Source organism: Pavona decussata, unplaced genomic scaffold (genome assembly GCF_977016875.1).
Source record: "Pavona decussata unplaced genomic scaffold, jaPavDecu1.1 SCAFFOLD_105, whole genome shotgun sequence".
Classification (NCBI taxonomy): domain Eukaryota; kingdom Metazoa; phylum Cnidaria; class Anthozoa; order Scleractinia; family Agariciidae; genus Pavona; species Pavona decussata.
The window spans coordinates 1,708,277-1,730,273 of record NW_028145519.1 but is presented as its reverse complement, the minus strand read 5'-3'; the positions used below and the strand labels follow the sequence as shown (position 1 = coordinate 1,730,273).

Genomic DNA, 21,997 nt, shown 5'->3' with positions numbered 1-21,997 from the left:
TTTATTTGGGTTACCAGAGAACCAAATTTTACTTTTTTGCTTGCCGACTTTTAATTAGCAATCATCTCGTGGAGTAAAGAGCTCAATTAGAATTAAAAATTGTACTCTTTCCAAACAAAATGAATAATTATACTAAATATCGTAATAAGCAAAAGTGACGTTAAAATAATAAAACGAAATTTGCCGACGGCGTGTCAATACCAAAATTTAGTTTATTGTTAATTTAAATTCAGTCGCTATCAGCGCTAGCGTTTACCTACTTTGAGTGCACGCATATTGTTGCCAAGGTGATTAAATCACGTGACAGACTAATTGACTATCGTTTTGTGTTTGCACGCTCTTGGTTAACATAAACAACTTATCAACTGCCCAATTACAGGGATTGTTGAGTCTTGGAATTGCGCAAGGGTGGGAAAAGACCAGTTGCGGTTGTTTGAAGTAGCGGTGCCTCAAAATTGGAGGTGAAATTCTGTTGGGAAGCAGAAAGGCAAAATCCTATATCTGTCATGGGATCTAAACTGTCCACTCACAGACGCTCGCCATCAGATGTCCCATTTTACTTTAAGTTCCTGGAAAGAAAAAATTCGTGCGAAGAAAAAAGGTAAGCCCGAAGTATTTTCAAGAGACATTAACCGGAACTGCAATTTTCTGGATCAAATAATTTATAGAGATTTTCTAACAGCGGTTACCAGAAAATATCTCTCTTTATTTTGTCACGACTGGGAAACGTGTAAATTTCACCTTAACTAAACTGTGACATGAAAAAATTGAGGATGTCCGATCAATGAAGTGAACGGAAATAAAAGCTATGTTTTGGTGGGAACAGACAGTGAAATTCGCAATAAAACTGCGACGAACACATCTCCGATTATCCGCTTTCACGGCCTCGCACAGGCCACATTGACGTAATAACTAAACTTTAGAAGATACAAATCGTAGATTAAGTCGTCAGTGTAGAATGAACGTTTTTCTCCGACGAAGTAATCAACTGCAGTAATTTTTGCAATTTTTCTGGGATGCGTATAGAAATATTTACTGCACTTCCACACGCAACAGCTGTAGGAAAAAAAAATGACTGAAGTCTGCAAACAAAAAATACGAATATTTATAGATAAGCACAGCACCGGTGAACGAAAATATTATATACAACCTGTTGTTGGTATTGTGCGTCATTATTATGATTTGACGGTGTCAGCTAAAGAGGTCAAATTTAATAATATAAAATAATATTTCATTGGCATTGTTCGTTGACGACTCAATTTTAAATAAAAGCTATCCACTATTTTCTGACAACGGTTACAAAATTAAATCTTCATCAGTCACCGCTATTAATTCAATTGTTTTAATTAACATAATGTAACGTGATGTGAAATATTCCGAGAGTAAACTTGTCCTCTGCTTTGCCCTGTGTTCATTATTTTTTTAGCGTTCGTGGTAGTTATAACAAAAGCATAAGTTTTCAGCGGTGCAGCTGGATAAACGAGTAACCGCAGAATTTATTTGCATAATTTCCGTTCGCCGGGAGCGATGTCTTAATTCCATGGCGTGTGTTGTGTTTTATTCACTTCTGATTACCAAATTGTCGTTTTCTTAAGCAGGTTAACTTTTTAGCTCGTTTACAGTGGAATTAAAAAAATATTTTATGATAACATTCCGTGAAATAACCGTGAAATCGGTCCCTGACTGAAAAGAAAGGAAAGCGTATTATTTTTTCGGGATCTCTTTAAATGAGATTTTTTGTACTTTCAGTGAGTTTTTAAAAGAATAATCTTCCTTTATAGGTTTTGTTGCGCTAACAATGTTCAATATCCACTGTCCAGTCTTAAAAAAGCTTACCAAGACACACGTTCATCAGCAGAATAATATATCTTAACACCCATTGTATGAGTTGTTTTGAATCACAGCGAAAGAACATAGCAGATAAATTTACCAAAACCAATTTATGTTGTTTTTACAGCGTGCAAGAAATTTTAGCTTTGGAACACGCACAACCAGACGAAAACAGGGAAAAATGTTTTCACGGCCTACCAGACACTCTTTTGTTGAAGATATTTGCGCATCTGGCTATTGAGGATTTAACGCGCATGTCTCGAGTCTGTCATCAGTGGCGCCGAGTAAGCTTGGATCCAACTCTATGGCCAAGCATTGATCTGTCGCCTTCCAATAGGCGAGTTCGAGACAAAACCGTTATTTGCTTGGTTTCGCGTGTCACATCGTCCGCTATCACACATATAGACTTATCAGGCCCTGCCTGTTCTCGCATTACAAATATCAGCTTGTTTCACATCTCTCGGCAGTGCCATAAGCTTCGCAAACTTTACATCTCCAACCGAAGCAGAATCACGAGCACCGGGATAGAAATGATCGCACGACATTGCCCTCATATGGAAGTCCTCGGGATGTCGAGGTGTTCGCTGATATTCAGCCGAGGCCTTGGGCTCGTTGCGCGGAGCTTAAAGCTGTTGCGAGAACTCGACATAAGCGGATGTGGTTGGGTCAATGACGCGGTCCTCACTGAAATAGCAAAGCACTGCCGATGTTTAAACTATCTAAGCATCGAAGGCTGCAAAAAGGTAACAGACGTTGGTTTAATTGAACTCGCAAACTCGTGTTCTAGTTTAAAACACATTAACGTGCGAAATACTAAGCGGATTACCAACGCTGGTATGGAGCAGTTTTTGACGAAGATGCCCGGCCTGGAAGGCCTTGAAATTGGCCTGGTCCGCAAAGGTCGTGGAACAGTCGCCATATTGAATATCATCGCTACACATTGCAGGAATTTGACATTTTTTGATTACCAAGAGTGTTTTGCGACTCCAGTTGAAGACGTGCTTTGCCAGATTGCAGAGCGGTGCCAGGGACTTCGCTATTTGGGCGTGCGCTATCAGTATCAGACTCTCTCAAATAACTTGGTACACTCTTTGACTGAGCTGTGTCCCAGTCTCGTCAAAATTGACGGATCCTTGAGATTCTATATATGAGTAGAATGTGTGAGTAGAGTGCGAGCAGTAGCTCTTTTGCTCGAAAATCCGCGGGGAAAACAAAAAAAAAAAGAAAAGAAAAAACAACAACAACAACAACAACAACAACAACAGTACAAGTACTCGGTGTTTTGTTTTGTTTTTCCCCGCGGATTATCGAGCAAAAGAGAGACTGTTCGCTGTCTAAGAATGTGTGTGTTAAGCCTTTCGCTACAAGAATCGACGCTCGCGCCAAAAATTTCGTTTTATGTATGTGTACAACTGGACTGAGTATGAGTACAACTTTCAAATTTGAAATCAGTCACGTCCCCAGAACTCTCACTCCTTCTTGCTATTAAACAGAAAATAAGGAGACGTTAGAAATATGATTGGAATGATAAGTGACTATCTAAAGCACGCAAACCGGATTTGAAAAGTCGTACTCGTACTCAATCTCGTGCTCGTAGTCATATCTAAAAGGCCCTCTTATCTCGAGCGCGCGGCCAAAAGTCGTGGGCTGCAGAGGGAGCGTTCCCTCTACATTTCCACAAAAACATGACGATTTGATTTGCAAAGATTTCTGTCCCACAAATTATAATTGAGGAAAGTAGATCTTCTAGCAAGCGTAAGTTGGAGTAACAGTATTTATCGGAGTAGAAGTACTCGATTGATGTTATATCGAGGTCTGTCTGTTACCACCGTATCATAAAGAGCACATCCTGTTTATAGAAAGCTTTATTTCTCACCATCAGGAATTCAAAACAGTATATTTTAGGTCAGTAACTTTAATTTATTAACGGCATAAACTCATTTGTGTCTAACCCCTGACACGTCTGCGATTACAGGCCATACAGGTACCGTCAGTTGCGAAAACCCGTAGACCTGCACCTTTGCAAAGCTCTATTTTCACTGGACCCTGATAACCTGCAACTGCATTGTTTTGTAGTGCTGGGCACATTCAGTAAGCTGTTGTTCGTTCTTTTGTCGCAATGATTTACTCTCAATTTGAGCACCGCCATTTTCAAGGCACTAAGTAGCCTGGCCGCTTCTTCCTGACGTCATTCCATCTAACGAAATTGGCGCGCATCTCAAACGCAGCTGTTGACGTTGATGTATCCCTCTTGAATTCGCTCTGACGAAGGGCTAAGGCTCGAAATGTCAGCATAACATCGTAGAATACCTTTAAGGCGAAGTTACCTTGCATAGAGGTTAAGAATGACGTTTACGGCAAACGGTTAACGTGAGATATGACCCTGTGACCATGTTTATCCTATATTTGCCGCTCGCTGTTTTCATTTTCTCTGTCAAATTGAGTGGTTAAGTGCGATAACTAAATCCTGTTTTGTTGGACAATGAAATGCTATTTTCATGTTTTCCAATGAAATTTGATATTAGACTGTATTTGCAACAATTTAACATCAATATATCTCAAGAGTGGAGGTTTCCTTTTGGACCTTTTGTTTGACAGGCAGCGGGACGAAAAGCCTACAATAAGTATTGTTTGGTGTTGCTTCAATTAAACCTACTGCTTATTTAAGGAGGAATGGGTTTCTCCTTGGAAATTTTGTTGTGTGTGTCCCGATCGGTATTCCAAACCCTGATCTTAATTTCCGGGCTTAAAATGTGTACTGATTTTCTGATACCCGTTTTCAGACCGAACCTCTAAAATCCATAGAAAACGTAAAATGTAGGTAATTGAAACATGTTTGTTTCTAAACGTAAGCACAGGCCGAATGTTGAATAACGAGAGTTCTATACGATTTTCGGCATGTCACGGGCAGGAAGCGCTACAAAAGTCGATACCAGCGGCAAAAGGCAAACGGCAAATGGTCACCAATCTCCCCAGCCCCTGAAATTCCTGATATTAAAGGCCAAGTTTGAAATGAATAGATATGGACCCATTTGGTGAATCGGTGTGTACCTGTGAAACCAAGCAAATAAATCTTATGCAAAATTATGACTTTTGGACTAATTTAACAAAGCCCTATAACGAGAGTTTCTAATGTTTTTGGCAAAGGGTGTTAACTTATTCGTGGTTGGCTCTTGTATGCAAATAAATAACTGGACAAGCAAATAAATTTTAAATTTGTTGCCAAGTACTGTTTTATTCTACCATAGCTGAAAACTGAAGTTGCGTACCCTTATTTCCATTTCTTCAAAACCATCAGTGGATGGTCCCATTGACCTAATTGCTCTTGTGATTGCAGTTGCGTTTTTAAAACTGGCTGGCTCTCTCATGACATTCAGTATCCAGTTGCAAAGAATTACGGCACCACCTCCTACTCGTCGGTTTTTGGACCACGTCTGTACAGCAGGGGGTATGGATGATGCCTTTGACTCTACGGTTATTATTGTTAAATAAGAAAATATAGTAAAATATAGTTAAGCCAAGGTATCGGCTTGTGGCCTTGACCACATTTAAAAATTTAAGGATACTTGTTTCTAAAGTCCCATCCAAACCATACCTCGTATTCGAGAGGGTATCAAAAGCAACAGCAACTGGTTTGTTTGTGTCGGCGCAAGCTGTAGCTTGAATAAATGCAGTGTCATAATTACAGTACACCAAGCATACATGACTTTTTTTAAATCATATTCGGCAGAGTTGCTAAGTAGTCAGGTCACCAGACTTGAACTCCGGTGGTCATGGGTTCAAGTTCCGCTCTGACCACTTGCTGAAGTTGTTTCTTCGTAGACCCTAACTCAACTCCTAGGTCATTGCCGACTTTCATATCGTGAGGAACTAGGAACGAGTCTTGAGCCCACCGGACAATTGCACGGCACTTCCTCCGAATCCTTTAAAAAGTTCAGAAAAATATTTCCTTTAGGTACACTCTCAGGATTTTTAATGAGATTTGAAAGCATCGATGGCAAACAAGTCCATGGAAGCAAACAGTCTCAAAGCTTCTCCTCCTACTGATAAAAATGCTGCCTCCCATAAAAAAATACAGCGAAAACAAGGATGAAATTATCAGATTTGAGGAACGCGGATTTAACTACATGGAAAACCCAAGACCTGAAAGGTTTGTTGCTAAAATTAAAATTAAAAGCTACAGGAACCAAACAAGAGCTCGTTGAAAGGCTTGTAATCTTTCAAGAAAACAACGAATTATTAAAAAAACAGCCTAAGGAGGTACACAACAATTATGTATTTCGCACAAGTTTGGAAGAGGTTCCTCCACTGTCATCTGCTTGGAGCGTTGATCGATCTTTATATCCCAAGGTAGATTCCAGCACCGTAGCAACATACACTGGTTACAAGAAACAAGGGAGTAAAAGGCAGTTTAGAAAAGCGCGCAGAGTGTTCTTGTCCAGAAAAATTAAGACTGTAAAGTCTGTTAAAGTTGGTGACAAAACAATTGTGAAAGCAGTGATAATCAAAAGTTTTGGACTGGAGATCACACGTCCAGCGGTCGTTATGTTTCAGAAAAATCTGCCAGTGAAAGGACACTGCACCTGTCCGATAGGGAAATGTGGCATTTGCTGTCACGTTATAGCCGTATTGATGTATTTAGAGTACTACTTTAAACACAATGCTTGCCTGCTTTCATTAGCTGTTACCCAAAAAATGCAGACATGGCACAGAAAAGGGAAAATGTCTGGAATTGCTACAAGGGCCTCCCACATTCCACTCAGGTCGTTCAGAGATGCCAGGTCTACAAGGAAACCTTTGAAATCTAGCCCTAAAGGTAGTGCTGTCAGGAATGATATAGAAAAAAATAACTACTACAAGAGGGATGTGAATGAGATGTCCAGCAAAATTGCAAGGGGTGTGAGCCGAGAACATCTCCAACTGCATTTTTACAAAACATTGAGAAAGTATAACATTAAATCTGGCCTTTCAATGCAGCTTCATTACAATCAGACTCCTATCGAGCAAGAACTGTGTTTGCAGATCATGACTATTGCAAAATTACTGAAGAGAAGTACGACAAGGACATTCTCTGCCCAAAGTTTTCCAGCCCTGATACCCAAGGGGAAAGCCACTCAAATGAAAATGTAGTCACACCACTCCTCTTCTCACAGAAAATACTGAGGAGACACTCCACAATGATGAGCACATCTTAATGCATGAAAAACATCAGAATGAAATCTTACATCTGTTAGAATTACTCCGAGGTACAAAGGAAACAACAATTAAAGTAAAACTTCCCCATTACAGTAAACCAGAGCCATGTGGCTTTAATTATGCCGCAGTGAAGCAGGGGTCAGAAGAATGGCATTCTCTGAGAGTGGGCATAGTAACTGCAAATAAGCTCCCAGGGTTGTTGGGCTTTTGTGGGAACAAGGGGCTCAACCAGGCTTGGTTCTGCATCCACAATAAGGTTGATGAACGGAAGGTGGCGCCCAAAAAATTTAAGAACTTTTCCCGAGGAATCCATTTTGAGGAAAGAGCAATACAGCTGTTTGAAGATCTGTCAGGTTTTTAAATACTTTACTATATGCATGACTTTTACATCACTTACTCTGTGTACATTTAGAAAAAAATAATTAGCATATCACAGCCAAGTTGCATCAAGTAAACAGGAAAAATCCCAACTAATTATATCATGTAGACAAATCTAGGTCCACAGTTGTAAGTGTCAGGGCTTTATTTTTTTTGGACCTTGAGACTAGATTTATTATATAAGATTTCATATTCAAGGTAAACAATGAAAATTCACAGTATTAACAAAATCACTTGTTTGTCTTGCAGGTGCACCAGTCTCATCAGGAGGTTTTTTTCTATCACCCTACAGATAGGAAGTATGGAGCGAGTCTGTGATGGAATAGGGCAGACCTTCTTGCTGGAAGTTAAAACACAAGCAATAGATTGTAGTGCACCCCTTAGCAGTGTCACTGACTCTCAAATTCTACAGAGTAACTTAGAGATGGTATGCACTGGTGGGCATGTAACATTCCGAGTGTCATACCATCCAGAACAGAACTGTGCAAACACTTTTTTCATTGAGCGGGACAATCTTCTCCTAGATGTTTGCAAGACAGCATTTTGCTGAGGAAAGGGATAACAGAGTGGCCACATGAAGAGAACAAGTTTCTTAAAAAGCTTGGAGAACATCTGAAAGGAAATGTTCCCACATGTGAAAATACAAAATCTCTGCGTTCCTGGGTGAATGCCATGGCTAAAACTGTGAAACAAGTAGTTTTTGTTAGAGATGCAGCTTGATAAAACAACAATCATCTTAAAGACTACCTTTCCCCCTCACCCGTACGAACAAAAAAAAAAAGTAAAAAAAACTAGCTTCACCTATTTTGCTGGGTATTTTTATTCCTTTGAAGCAGTATTAGTTTTAGTGCTTTTTCTGCATATTTCTGCAAGAGTAAAAACTTGAATTGGCTGAAACAACTCTTTACCTAACAATTCAATCAGACTAGGTCATATTGGTTAGTTGGTTAGGTTGCACCACATTTGTGATCCCACATACTTGAATTTGATACTGCTAGTTTAGAAGGTACTTTCTTGTGTTACTGTTAGATAGTCTAAAATGTCAGAAACAAAGTCAGAGAACAAGGGTAAGTGGCATTGGAACTGTGCAGGGGCCCTGTGTACGAGCAACTGGAGGACATGGATTCCTGGGCTGAAGTACTATTCCCTCAGGGCAATTGAAAGCAACGGGAGCTTAAAAATAGCGTATACGAAAGTGCATTGGTCCTCTGGAAAGCGAGAAAACTTGTACATGTAATGTCTTTGTTTCCTAAGTTTCATTTGGTCCAACTGGACTTTTCAAAATATTTACAATGTGTGCAAATACCTTAAAGCAATATCCAAGGATATCTATCCCCATCATTGGCCAACAGCTGTTTAATATGGTCCAGTCCCGTATGCGGCCAATGTAATTTTCAGTGTAAATCCTTAACGTGGCTAGTCAAAATTTCTACTTATGTCTGTTTGCTCATATCGAGGATCGAATTTCATTGGGGGTCGATTGTGTAAAATGTCTTTTTTTAGGCACAGTTCTGCAATATCAAAACCTTGTCTGTTAGAACTAGTTTCCCTTTGTTAATCTTGTCCAGAACCCCACACTGCTCAGTGACGTCTCGATCTGATATTGTCCCTCAGTAAGACTCACTGCAGCAGAGAAGACCACCATGAGGGTAAAACCACACTGCTGCCTTACCAGTGGTGTGGTTCTTGTAGTTGCTGAATAAAATATTGTTAACATTAAAATTTTCCGAGTGTGAAATCCAAGTCTCAGTAGCATCTCCCATAGCTTCTGTCTCAGCAAAGCCTGCGTCGTTAAATACTTTTTGAAGAAGTGCCTCCACAAATCGTGGAGTGGAGTGTAGACAAGAACACTGCCCAGGCAACAAAAACTCTTGAAATAGTAGCCTCGTTACTCTGCGTCATCCATGCCATCACCTTGAGATGAAGGGAATGTCTACAAACTGTCAAAAAAGTCATCAACTCTGTCCTCAGGTCCATCTTCCTATTTTTTGTGATTAACCCTCCAGATGTGCAATTTGGGTACTGTAGCAGGTGAGTAAAGGGGTCAATGCATTTGAACAAACAGTCAAACTCAGCTGTAGTAAGTCCAGTCAAATCAAAAAACTTGTTCGGTCGTTTCTTTAAATTACTATAGGAGAACTGCCCCCTCCTCATTTGAGAACGAATTTGCTCAATTTTGCTCTCTTGTATTTCTTGTTTCTGTTTTAATTCAGATATCTGATCCTGAAGTTTCGTAATTTCATTCTCCTTCTCTACTAGCCTTGCAGCAAGTTCACTTTCAAAAATTATTTTCCTTTAGTTCGCAGCCAGTAGTCGGACCTAAGCTCTTAGCATCAGGTGAGTCGTGTTCCTCCTGAGTTCTGACCAGTAATCGTCTCTTTGCCTTTGGACCAGCAGTGCCCTTCTTGTCGACCAGCGCACGTTTCGCAGCAACAAGCTTTTTACGGCCATTTGTTACGGAAGATTTTGAGTTTTCAAGTCGTTGCATGTACTCTGGAGAGCAAATAAGGTCTGGAGGATCCTCCAAAGTTTCTCTCTTTCCAGAGGACCAATGCCTTGAGCAAATTACTGCTTTCTTCCAATTGATATTGCTGTTTTTAGTACTTTCGCATACGCTATTTTTAAGCTCTCGTTGCTTACAATTGCTTTGAGGGAATAGTACTCCAGCCCAGGAGTCCGTGTCCTCCAGTTGCTCGTACACAGTACCCCTGCACAGTTCCAATGCCACTTACTCTTTGTCTCTGACTTTGTTTCTGATTCAAATCGTACCGCCATCGACGCCATCTTGAAAATTTGTCCGGCGGGCTCAAGACCTGTTCCCAGTTCCTCACGATATGAAAGTCGGCAATGCTTGTAAATAACAGGCTGGTCTGCCTCCCGCTATACGATAGTTGGGACTTTGAAGATTATTATGTTTATTTGAAATACTTGTTAAGTTTATTTTATTTTGCGTTAATAGGAACTCACTAGGTGTAACTAAGTACATTTACCACTATAAACAACATTTTTACATTTTTTACATTTTCATTTTTGGTGTTCTTTAGAGATGGCAGTCAACTCGATCGGTCAACAGCAAACACAACATACGACGAAACTCCACTATTACAACTTCAAAACCCGACGAAGCAGTCGTATGCCCATAAAAAAAATACCATCAAGTAAAAGCAAATTTTATGTAGATTTACGATTTATTGTTTTCAGACGAAAAAACAAAAAATACTACGTACCTCGTTTTCCCATATATTTGGCGTCTTATCGTGTCTCAAGCGGAAGAAAATAGCTCAAACCGCCACGGTTTTTGCCTCTAACACTATGAATATCGCAAGACGCCATGTTTCTTGCACTCTACTCGTTCGTTATCGTTCAGTCCTATTGTGTGCAAAGCCTTGTGGGAAAAGGGTACTTTCCGGAGCAGAAAAGAGCACAGAAGTGGTTAAGTATAGTGCGCCAAGCTTTGGCGGCCATATTGCCATTTCTGATGACCCGACCCCATATCCACTTCTGGTAATGGCCCGGACTGCTCCTTTCCTGAAAATGGTTTAAAATCGGAATAAAAGTTCATTCCTTTCTGATGTAAATTCTAAGAAACCACACAACACTTTTTAAATTTGAAAACATGTTTCGACAGAAACTTCTGTCATCTCCAGTTTAAATTACAAAGCACAGAGTTGAATATATAGTGTAAACCGACACATGTTTTCAAATTTAAATAGTGTTGTGTGGTTTCTTAGAATATCGACATATCTGCTACTATCCAGACCTGATGTAACTTGCGCGAAAATGTCTAAAAATCGAGAATCAAGTTGATACCTTTCTGTTCTCAAATTCGTGAAAATGGCCAAAATCGGACAATTAATAAGTTCACTCCTTTTTGGACCAAATTCGTTAGAATGGCGAAAAATGAAGCAATAAGTTCAATTCTTTCTGTCTCAAATTCGGGAAATTAAAAAAAAAAAAAGACAGTTCTATTCTTTCTGGTCTCAATATAGAGAAATACGTCCATTCCTCTCTGCTCTCAAATTCGTAAAAATAGCCAAAAATCGGTGATTATATAAGTCCGGCTGTCCTGTCTGCTCACAAATTCATGTAAAGCCAAAAATCGAACAATAAGTCTATTTCGTCTGGTTTGAAATTCCTGTAAATGGCGTAAAATGAACATATAATTTCACACATGTCTCCTCTACAGTATGCTCATTCCTTGCTGACCTAAATTCCTTGAAAGTTGCCAAACATCGAGAAAAAAGATGATTCTTATCAGTTCTCAATTTCGTGAAGATGGCCAAACATCGAGACATAAATTCAATCCTTTCTGTCTCAAATTCGTGAAAATAGTTAAAAATCGAGCACTAAAGGAACTTTTTCTGCTGTCAATGTCGTGAAATTGTCCAAATATCGAGGAAAAAATTCATTCCTTTCTCTTCTCAAATTCTTGAGAATAACCAAAAATCAAGATATTAAAATGTTAATTCCTCTCTGGTTATTAATTTATTAACATAGCCAAAAATCGAGACATAAGTTCATCCGTTTCTGGCCTCAAATTCGTAAAAGTAGAAAAAAATCGAAAAACAAGTTTATTCCTTTCTGGTTTAAATTCGTCAAAATAGCCAAATATCGGGCAAAATGTTCACTCCGATGTGGTCTCAAATCCGTCAAATTTGCCCAAATTATAGCAATAAGTTCATTTCTCTCAGGTCTTCAATTCGTGAAAATAGCAAAACATCGAACAATACGTTCATTCCTTTATGGTCTTAAATTCGCGGAAAAGGCTAGAAATCAAGAAATAAGTTCATTGCTTTCTGGTCTCGAATTCGTGTAAAGGAAATATTTATTTTGGAATTTGGAGACAGATTTGTTGCGAGGAAACACAAATTGTTTCCGTCCAAACAAACAAAAAAAAAAAGCATTGAAAAGCACTGTCCGGATTTAAAATTGAGTATGGCTTCGCTTACCGCATCGTATCGTGCTATGTTGTGTTCTTTTGTATTGCCTTCTGTAGTATTGTGTTGAATATTTTTGTATTTCTCTGGTGTTGTGTAGTGTTTTGTTAAGTAGGTATGTTTTCTTTGTTTTGCTGTGTTGTGTTGAGTAGGTATGTTTTGTCATTTTATTGCACTTGTGTTGTGTCCTATTGTATTGTCCTTGTCTAGTTTTGTCTTGTGCTTTGTTTTGTTGAAGGGTGATTGGATGGAAAGATAATTGTATTCCGTATTGAATTGTAGCGTATTAAGGAAATCAATGGGTTCTATGAATAACAAAAGAGGAGGGTTCATTCTATATACTGTGCGTGAGGTTTACTGTTTTCGCCCAAACCAGCCGGGTGGTGTCGCACTTATAAAGGCAAATAACAATAGCTTGATGGCAAACCAATCAGAAGCGAGTGGCGTCATCACGTATTAACCAACAGAAAAATTAAAGAAAGAATATAATAATTAATGCAAACAACATGACATCATTAAAATGGCTTAACATAAGTGACTAAACACAAAGAAAGAGAATGTAGACAGACCAGCAATAATGTGATAAATATTCGCGTTTGGTAACTATATAAAGAGATTCACGTGAGATATTTCTGATGCATTAAGCTATTGGGAGACAAGCATACAATCATGGATTCTCCGGAAAATCGACTTGAAACAACCTTCGCAAGTTGGTTTCTTGGTGAATTCGATTCGGTGTTAACGTAATTGCAGATCAGTTGTGTTCGTTTGCTGTCAAGCCATTTTGTTGAGTAAACATCAACTTTCTTCCGGTAGATCCCTATCAAAATTACAACATAGTCACAAGATTTTAAATAGGTGCTACTATCGTGGCTAAAAGTCGGGATACCTTGGACACCATTACAAGACAAATACCAAAGTTCTTTGAAATATACACGCAACGCAGTGTAAATGGTCGATAGGTCTGCGCAGTAGATGCAAGCACGTTAAATAATCGAATTTATATGCTGAGATATTAGTAGATGGGAGTTGCAGTGAGGGGTGGGCCAAGAAAGAAAAGACTGTATAGATCCTATCTTATATTCTGAATATCTGATGCATTATATCCTCAAGATTGGAGAAATGGTCCTCGTGGCCTTTTTGATGAAGAAACTCGTTTTCTTCACTGCTGCCTCTGGATCAAAATCCAGAACTGATGAACACTTCAGCGAAATTCCCATGAGATCTTCAAGGGTTTCTCCTCCAAAGGAGGAATGTGAATCATTCTTGATTCTATTTTGGGCTGATTATGCCCTTTCCCAGCTGAGCAGCGGAGAAAGGAAGAACCAATACGATTTCAACCAAGTGGAGTCCATCTTTGAGATCATCTCTGTCGGGTTTCTTTGTTAGAAGGGTGGTTCACAGATCAAGGTATGCTTGCCTCTTGAACTGAGTACTGACCAGAACCTTCAAAAAGATCAAGCATTAGTCGAAACCATTTTGTGAGATGTGCAAATGCCTCCTGCCCTAGATCGATGAGGTCATTTTGAGGTGTGGGTCATGCAGAGTAGTTAGACTAGCATGTCTTTAACCACTTGGTTGGGAGCAGAGGAAAACTTCTTGCCCGGGATTTGCAAGAGAACAACAAATCTCGCCTTCTGTCCTGAGCATCATCACAGGTTGCTTTCCAGTTTCTTCCTCTCTAAAACCCAACGGAGACAATCCTTTTTTATTTTCATCCGCAGGAGATGCCATTATATTTCAAATTCGAATCTTTATTCAAGATCTTAAGATCCCATCATAAATACCTTTTTTAACAACTGAATTAAGCTATCATTTACAAATTAAACATGCAATAGGGTCATTAGCACGGTAAATTAGACTAGTACCGAGTCAATGGAGGGCTTAACAAAACCGATTTTTAAAAGTCATTACTCGTGATGAGAAAGTCACGATACATCGTAGTCAAGACAAATAACAATTGCGAGAAGCGTGGAGGAGAACGCGTTTTTTTTTTTTTCATCCCCTTAGTGTAGTGTGCAAAGTAAAATATAAAAGAAGGACGTATTTGTACCCTGGGTAATTAGTTAATTCACTTATTTTCCACCGAACATCGTATTCAAAAGTAATTTAAAAGCTTATTACAAAGTGCGACAACTCGTTATTACAAAGTGCGACAGCTTCATTTATTACAAAGTGCGACAACTTGTTATGACAAAGTGCGATAGCTATTTTATTACAAAGTGTGACAAGTGCTATTACAAAGTGCGACAGGTATTACAAAGTGTGACAGTTTTATTACAAAGTGCGACAGGTATTACAAAGTGCGACAGAACAACGACCAACAAAGTTAAATCATTCATGACTTAATATTGTTGACACAATGTTCTGTTTTAGGTCTTTTTCGCTTCTCTCCAGAAAGAAGTCCTTTCCTTCTCTATCAGGTGTGGGACTTAATTAACAAACGTACCGACCAAATTTGACGGCCGAAGTAGCAATAAGGACATGCTACGGCTCCTACATTTGGTATTTCTGTGTCTACCTTCTCTCCTATTTATCCAGGAATACCGTAAACTGCCGCGGCTTATAAGCCCTGGGCCGGGGGTCCGTTTCACGAAAGTCCCGGTAACTTACCGGGCCCGATAAGTGTCTTTGGTGATAAATGTTTCCCAACAGCTAAGCCCAAATCGTCATTGTCTTGATGTTTTCTGCCGTTGAAAACAAGGCCCTCGTTCCCTACATCTTGAAAACCATAACATGACTTGTGCTGGTCAATATTCTTTGTACAGAACACACTCAGAACAGCAGAGGTACTATCTCTCTGGACCTTGTTCTGTCTCTGCGAGTAAACGAACATGGCCCACCAACTATCGACTTAAAAGAACAGCAAACTTCCATGCTCGCCGTTTTGTTTACAGTGCCTGACTGTTTTTCTGGTGTAATAATAATTCAATTTATTCACAGGTCCAAAACTACGACGTTAAAAAATCTTATTAGTTAATTACGTTTATCTTCACACAAAGATTATTTCAGGATCAAAAGCGCAGCAAAATAACATTATTAATAACACGAGTATTGACCACTATCTTGGTTTCATTAGATTTGTTACGGTTTTTATTGTTATTACTTTTTCCCTTAAACGTTCAGAATTCTGCGTTGCTTTTTGTTGATGTTGTCGTCGTTGTGTGTGCTTGTGCTTTCTCGCGTATATTTCACGCAATCGATGCAGTTTAATATAACAGTCGAAACTTTTAATCAGATTAATGTAGTTCAAATCTGCTACGTTTAACCTCTTTCTAGTTTAATTTATCCATGGCAGTGATAAAGAAAGAGGAAAAGAAATTTTCCAGTTATTTGTTTTAACACAATAATATTCAGCCACAATAACGAATTGGGCTCCGCATCAAAGCGAACGGATACTCTGAAATTTCCATCTATAAAAAGCAGCCGCAATATATATTGGTCAGTAACGCTACCGAACTTTCGATCCAAAGATTTTTCTACTGCGAATGAAAAATGCTTCCTTTTAAAAATGTCGCTTCATCTTTTTCCAATAAGGAAAACTATTCGTACCCCTGACAGTCTGTCGCGCTATCTTTTTTGCGCTTCGATCGCCAAATCTCAAGAAAATTCTGATAAATCTGAAGCCTAGCGGGTCATTTATTTTCATTTACCCAGAGCTTTGTTTATATATTATGATAAATAGGTATACAGTCAGTACAGTGAAGCCATAGAAAGTCATTATAGGGAAATCTAAGTTATCGCCCATGGGTAAAATTGGCAATGTTTTAGTGCTAAAATGTGGTTGCTGAAAATTTGCATTTATAGCATGTTCTTCTAAACCTATTTCGGACGTTTAGTTAAAATACAAAAGTAACTTAGGTTTTAAATGTTTTCCCGTGAAACAGAAGAGGAAGACCTAATAAAGCAATAAATGCCATTTGAAGGCTAGTAACAGTCTGCGGATTGATACGCGAGCTGTCGAAAGTTAAGGAAAATTCCATCCCGCCGAAAGCGGACTTTGAGCTCAACTGAGACAAAATCGTTTTTCGCATATTTACTCGAAAGGAAGCGGTATTTTGAAAAACTAACTACAGCTCAGTTTGTTTCTCACTAGGGACTACCTATGAGCAAAATATGAACGAAATCGATTTTTTGACTTGTGCCACCACTTGGTCGATATTTGTGATAAGCCGCTCTTAAAATGTCTGAGATCTATCTGACATGTAGATTCAGCTGTAGTTATAGTTAAAGAATATAAATTGCATTTCGTTCTAACCTGGAGAATTGATATGTCTCGTTTCGCTACAAGGAAGACTGTCAGAAATGTTAATTTCTATGTGAACTATATATACTTTTTTTATAAGAATTTATTTTATAATATCGAGACTGAAATTTGCGAATTTTAAGAATATTTTAAGAATAAACCTTAGGCTGAGATTTTGAAAAGAATATAATTCTGTGTGTTGAAATTGTAAATACAGTACAATACAATTATATGTTTTTAACTAAGCCGTACAAAATTCTTCCTTTCTCTAAAGGATAGGATAGGATAACTTTATTTATACACGGTTTTTCCATCAGCTACTTAGATTATCATTATCAACTAACTATCTATCTACCTAACTAGGATTATAAAAGTTAAAAATAATAAACCGAAGCTATAAACAATAAATGCTGCTTTTCTTGGAGGCCGTGTTTAAAAATCTTACTTATGACTGTGGCGTCTCAATTTAGTCTTAAAATCATTCGAGGAAGTTGCTTTCCGTAATAGGCCTTGTCACGGTTTTCGACGCCATTTTGACGAGTAGGCAAACACGTCTGAAATAACAGTGTTTGTATGGAAATCCAATGTCAAATAACTTTCATAAAACATCGCTTCTGAAAAATTCATGAATTGGAAACTTTTAGCACTAGTAAAAGGATTTTAAGAAAAACATTTGGAGGGATGTAGCTGTGCCAGAAAGAGTCCAGTCGTGTTTTAAACTTTCCATACATTTGTCTGTATTTTTTTCCCGCGAACTATTTTTAGTAGCAGTTCACGACTGGTTCGCTATACAGACAAATGTATGGAAAATTCAAAACACGACTAGACGCTTTCTAGCACAGCTACATCCCTCCAATTTTTTTCTTAAAATCCTTTTACTAGTGCTAAAAGTTTCCAATTCATGAATTTTTCAGAAGCGATGTTTTATGAAAGTTATTTGACATCGGATTTCCATACAAACACTGTTATTTCAGACGTGTTTGCCTACTCGTCAAGATGGCGTCGAAAACCGTGATAAGGCCTATTCTATTGGCAAACTGTTCCACAACTGAGCTCCACTGTATGAGAAACTTTTCTTTAAATAATCAGTGCGCGGTTGTGGAAGAGTTAGCGTGTTTTCAGTATTCCATAAATGATAAGAATTCAAATTATCGCGAAAAACAAAGTTTGATGTTCAATATTCTGGTGTCTTCCCATTTAAAGTTTTATACATCATAATTGATTTTTTATCCAATCTTTGATGGCAGAGTTTTCGCCACCCTAGTGCCCGGAACAAATCATCCAAGTTGCTATCATATCCCGCGGACATCAAAATGCGGGCTGTGCGATTTTGAAGCTTTTGAAGCTTACCAGAAAGGAAAAATTAGCCAATAAAACGATAAAAACCTGTTCTGGCGAACTGTTCGATGCTAATGAAAGTGCACAATGTAACACGATACAGATCTGCACACCAAACACTTGTAATTGATACCCCAATACATTCTAAAACGGAAATAAGAATATTGACAAGAATATTCACAAGAATATAATAATTCAGCCTGGGTCGGAAAAACAATTTTCTTATAAAAAGAAAAAAGTATACTGAGTTATGATAATACCTGAATGACAGGTTTTTTATTCAAGTCAGAGGCGTCGTAAATTCCTATTATGTTGGCAAAGTTTCCACATTAAGAAAACAAAATGCTAAAGCTGATCAATCAAAGATAGCTTATGTCAATTTTATATAGGTCTTCAAATTAAATAATGTCATTTGATGATGTTTTAAACAGTAGCGTATGAAATCAATTTCAGAGCAAAAGCGAGCTAAGTTATTCTGCTATTCTTGTGAATATATATTTCTATCTCTCTCATTGCTACACTACATGTTCACATACAGGCTGGCTGTCTCGATGCAAGATATTTGTGCGCACTCGTTTAGCCAAAAAAATGTTTGTCAAATCTTTCAGTCCGTGTCGATACCTCTCACTTAAAATAATATAAACGCCTGGATTCAGGGACGCATTTGAATAAAAAATGAATTTGGCTGCCGAAAATAATTTTTCCATTCCACATGGCAAATGCCAATTCCATGCAAAATAATAAAGAAATGATGACACTGTTATTGGAGTTATACACAAAATGAAAAGAAAGACTATGATTAAAATCCTTTTCACTATCGTCCCATCTTCTCTGTGTCTTTGACGATTCAAATGCGACGTTCCGCTTTCATTGAGTTTTCGTTTCTTCAGCTCCATCAAAATAAGTGCATATAAAGTAAGAATTACAGAAAATGGTAAGAAAATGAAATACACTGATATGAAGAGAAAGTAGCGTTCCTGTGCCCGATGTGGATCAAACTTCGGTGCCCAACTAAACGTGCAATACCACTTGTTATCTTGCATCACCAGTCGCACAGTATAGAAATACGGTCCATGTATACACATAGCAACGATCCAGATAATGGGAATTAACACTTTCAAAACCCTTGTTGTTATAAGTGGAGTGCGAAACGGGAAAACCACTCCTCGATATCTGTCGATGGTAATAACCACAAGGCTTTGGATGGACACAGCGATTGAAATGTCTTGAAAGAAGTAGACCAACTTACACAGAATCAAACCCGTTAGTCCGTCCAGCAGCCACCTTCGAGGGCCAATAAAAATTTCGGTAAGTTCTCGTGGAACAGCAAACACAGAGATAAGAAGATCAGAGGCGGCCATGTTTGCGATTAGAAAATTCGTCGTTGTCCACATTCGTTTATTTTTCAAGACGATGGCGATTACGACTAAATTCCCAAACAGCGATATTACCATAATAAGGGAATAAACCAATGTTTTTATGCATTTCACGGACGTTGAACTTTCAGCGGATGATTCGCAGCTCGAGTTGGCTAGAGTTGAGTTGAGGCTAGTTTTGTTGTCCGTGAACGTGCAGTTTAGAAGACACATATTACGAGGAGCCCCTAATCAGCAATTTGCTCTGCAATCTGGAATTTCCGTTTAGTGGCCAAGAGTATGTTAAAGTCAGAAACGCCGCAGATAATATATATCCCGAAACTAAATTGAAAGTTTTGGTTTCCTTTGTATCTGTTTTCTTTTATTTTACGCCCTATGACATCGAAAGCGCATTTATTTACATATATACGTCCGTCAAAACTTCCTTTGGAAAGGAAAAGTTGCTTAGCAATGAAATCGGTGATAAACTGTTGTTTTGCGAAATCAGTCAACAACCTAGAAAATAATCGATTAGTAATAGTGTGGTGAATCTTCGCTTTGTTTATCCTTGGATAAACTTTCTTCAGCTGAGTTAGACATTCGGACTATGATATTGCCGATTCGCAGTTAATTAAAAACGAATAATTTATTGAAACGTTAACAGTGAACGCTTATTTAACAATAATATATACAAAGTTATGGCTGTCTCAGTTGGGTGAATAAACAAGAGAAATGGAACAGCAAGTTGTGTAGATCACTGGCAATTATAATCCATCAAATATTTTCGCTCTCACGCGATTGGTCTAAACGCGTCACGTGACTTAATATGCCCCAGCTATATGACCCAGCTAAAATTGGGGAATATCCGAGTGATATTCCCCAATTTCCAAAACTTCAAGGCTTCAAGTTTGCCAAGATGGGGGAACGGTTCGCCTTTGTGACGGAAGAAGAGATAAATCTGCTGGTCGATAAAGCGGTACCAATAAACACCAAACACTCACCTTCATACCGTGACGGTAAGCTGTTCGCCAACGTTTCGTCTAATTTGTAACTTAGCACACTGTTCAAATACTCAAGCTCGTTGCGAGACTTTTGCTTTTGCTTTGACTTTTGAACCAAGTTTCACTCTGTTCAACAGTCCTTAAATTATATACGTCACAATAAAACATAAGAAAGACGAAAGTCGTTTGAGCCCATCTCATTCTAGAGTATTTATAATTTTCTTTCAGCCTGGCGAAAGGAGAAAGCAATCAACAAGCTATTGAACGAGTGTACACCTCAGTGTACAAAGGAAGAGCTCGTAAATATTTTGCGTAGATTTTACGTCGAAGCTCGCTCACACGACAGCAAATATTACAGCCGTAATTCAATGAGAGCAATTCGTGCTGGCCTGGATAGGTATTTAAATAAAGAAAACGTAAATTTCAGTATCTTTACTGACAGAGAGTTCAAGGCCGGCAAATGACGCTCTCAATGCTCACCTGGTTGAGCTAGCTCGCGAAGGCAAAATTTCGTCCACGAAACACAAGCCAGCCATGATTCCCCGAGGTGTCGAAATTCTCCACGAAAAGAAACAGCTTGGCCTGGAAACACCAGAAAGCTTACTGCAGACAGCCTGGTTCAATATAATGCTTCACTTTGGCAAACGCGGGCGAGAAAACATGAGGGAGATGACGGCCCAGTGAAGATATTCAGATTCACAAATCAAGCTCCGGCCTTGAGTACATTACACTTGTAGAGAGGGCCACGAAAAACCACCAAGGGGGCCTCAACAGCAGCGAGAATGAAGCTGATGCTCTTATGTCAGAGATGCTGGGCAATCCTCGCTGTCCTGTGTTAGCTGTGAAGACCAACTTGTCGAAGCGAAACAAGCAATGTCAAGCTCTTTGGCAGAAACCAAAAAATCACAAAGCGTTGAAATTCAGCTATGCAGAAGATGTCTGGTACTGCAACACACCGCTTGGAAAACACAAGTTGGAGAACCTTCTTTCTGAGATGTTTAAGAAAGCAGGATTGGATACCATTTACACTTCACATTGTTTGCGAGCCACCTTTGTGACGATCCTAAAGGCATCAGGACTTGAAAATGCCAGAGTGAAGTCAGTGACCGGCAACAAAAGCGACTTAGCCGTTGAAAGCTATCACAAACGTCCTACACTCAGCAGCTAGTCCAATCCTTAGCGATTGTGAGCGACTTCGTTGCTGGTTCCATTCATCTTCGAGTTAGCAAAGAAAGCGCTCTGACGGAAATCCAGCAAAACCAACCGTTTCTGTCGTCTTCGACTGCAAGTTCAACCTCGACTTCTTCACAGGTCCCCAGCGCATCGTACGTCAGTCATGTGGAGCATTCTGTTATGCCCAGTGCGAAATTGTTTTCGGCTGGTCAATTCCACAATTGTATTTTCAATATAAAGTACTGATCCAATTGAACACGAAATAAAAGGACCAGCAAAGCGCTGGCTGTTTCGTTCACGGCGGCTTAATCATTTTACGGACTGCGAAGTAAACAACTGATTTTTCGCTTTGATCTTGTTCACGAAAGGTGGTTAGATTCCCTGTAACTTTGTCCGCCACTTGTGTCTTGCTTTTGTCTTTCACGGTATTAAAAATTCCTTTCCTTTCAAGTGTCAATGTACTTTTTCCTCAAACACACGCTTTCGACTGAACCGAAATCTGAATATTGAGACGTGTGGATTTTGGAAGCCAATTAAGAACCT

General features: G+C 38.9%; 2 protein-coding genes and 1 pseudogene across 3 annotated transcripts; 2 read left to right on the top strand and 1 right to left on the bottom strand.

Annotated features, from left to right (window-relative positions):
• Nucleotides 1-122: 122 nt before the first annotated feature.
• Nucleotides 123-5,051, top strand: LOC146471339 (uncharacterized). The gene is made up of 2 exons (XM_085120989.1): nucleotides 123-601; nucleotides 1,958-5,051. Exons 1-2 carry the CDS (start codon nucleotides 507-509, stop codon nucleotides 2,979-2,981), a joined length of 1,119 nt encoding a protein of 372 aa, XP_084977115.1. The 5' UTR covers nucleotides 123-506; the 3' UTR covers nucleotides 2,982-5,051.
• Nucleotides 5,052-16,755: 11,704 nt separating this feature from the next.
• On the bottom strand, nucleotides 16,756-19,966 carry LOC146471338 (neuropeptide FF receptor 2-like). The gene has a single exon (XM_085120992.1). It carries the CDS (start codon nucleotides 19,512-19,514, stop codon nucleotides 18,441-18,443), a length of 1,074 nt encoding a protein of 357 aa, XP_084977118.1. The 5' UTR covers nucleotides 19,515-19,966; the 3' UTR covers nucleotides 16,756-18,440.
• A 140-nt stretch (nucleotides 19,967-20,106) lies between these two features.
• On the top strand, nucleotides 20,107-21,709 carry LOC146471337 (uncharacterized; annotated as a pseudogene). The gene is made up of 2 exons (XR_014866835.1): nucleotides 20,107-20,296; nucleotides 20,510-21,709. The product of XR_014866835.1 is annotated as an uncharacterized LOC146471337 (transcript).
• The last annotated feature ends 288 nt before the right edge of the window (nucleotides 21,710-21,997 follow it).

Coding starts and splice junctions, on each gene's coding strand:
- LOC146471338 (XM_085120992.1), bottom strand. CDS start 19,514: ATGTGTCTTCTAAACTGCACGTTCACGGACAACAAAACTAGCCTCAAC.
- LOC146471339 (XM_085120989.1), top strand. CDS start 507: ATGGGATCTAAACTGTCCACTCACAGACGCTCGCCATCAGATGTCCCA. Junction 602..1,957: donor AATTCGTGCGAAGAAAAAAG/GTAAGCCCGAAG, acceptor TTGTTTTTACAG/CGTGCAAGAAATTTTAGCTT.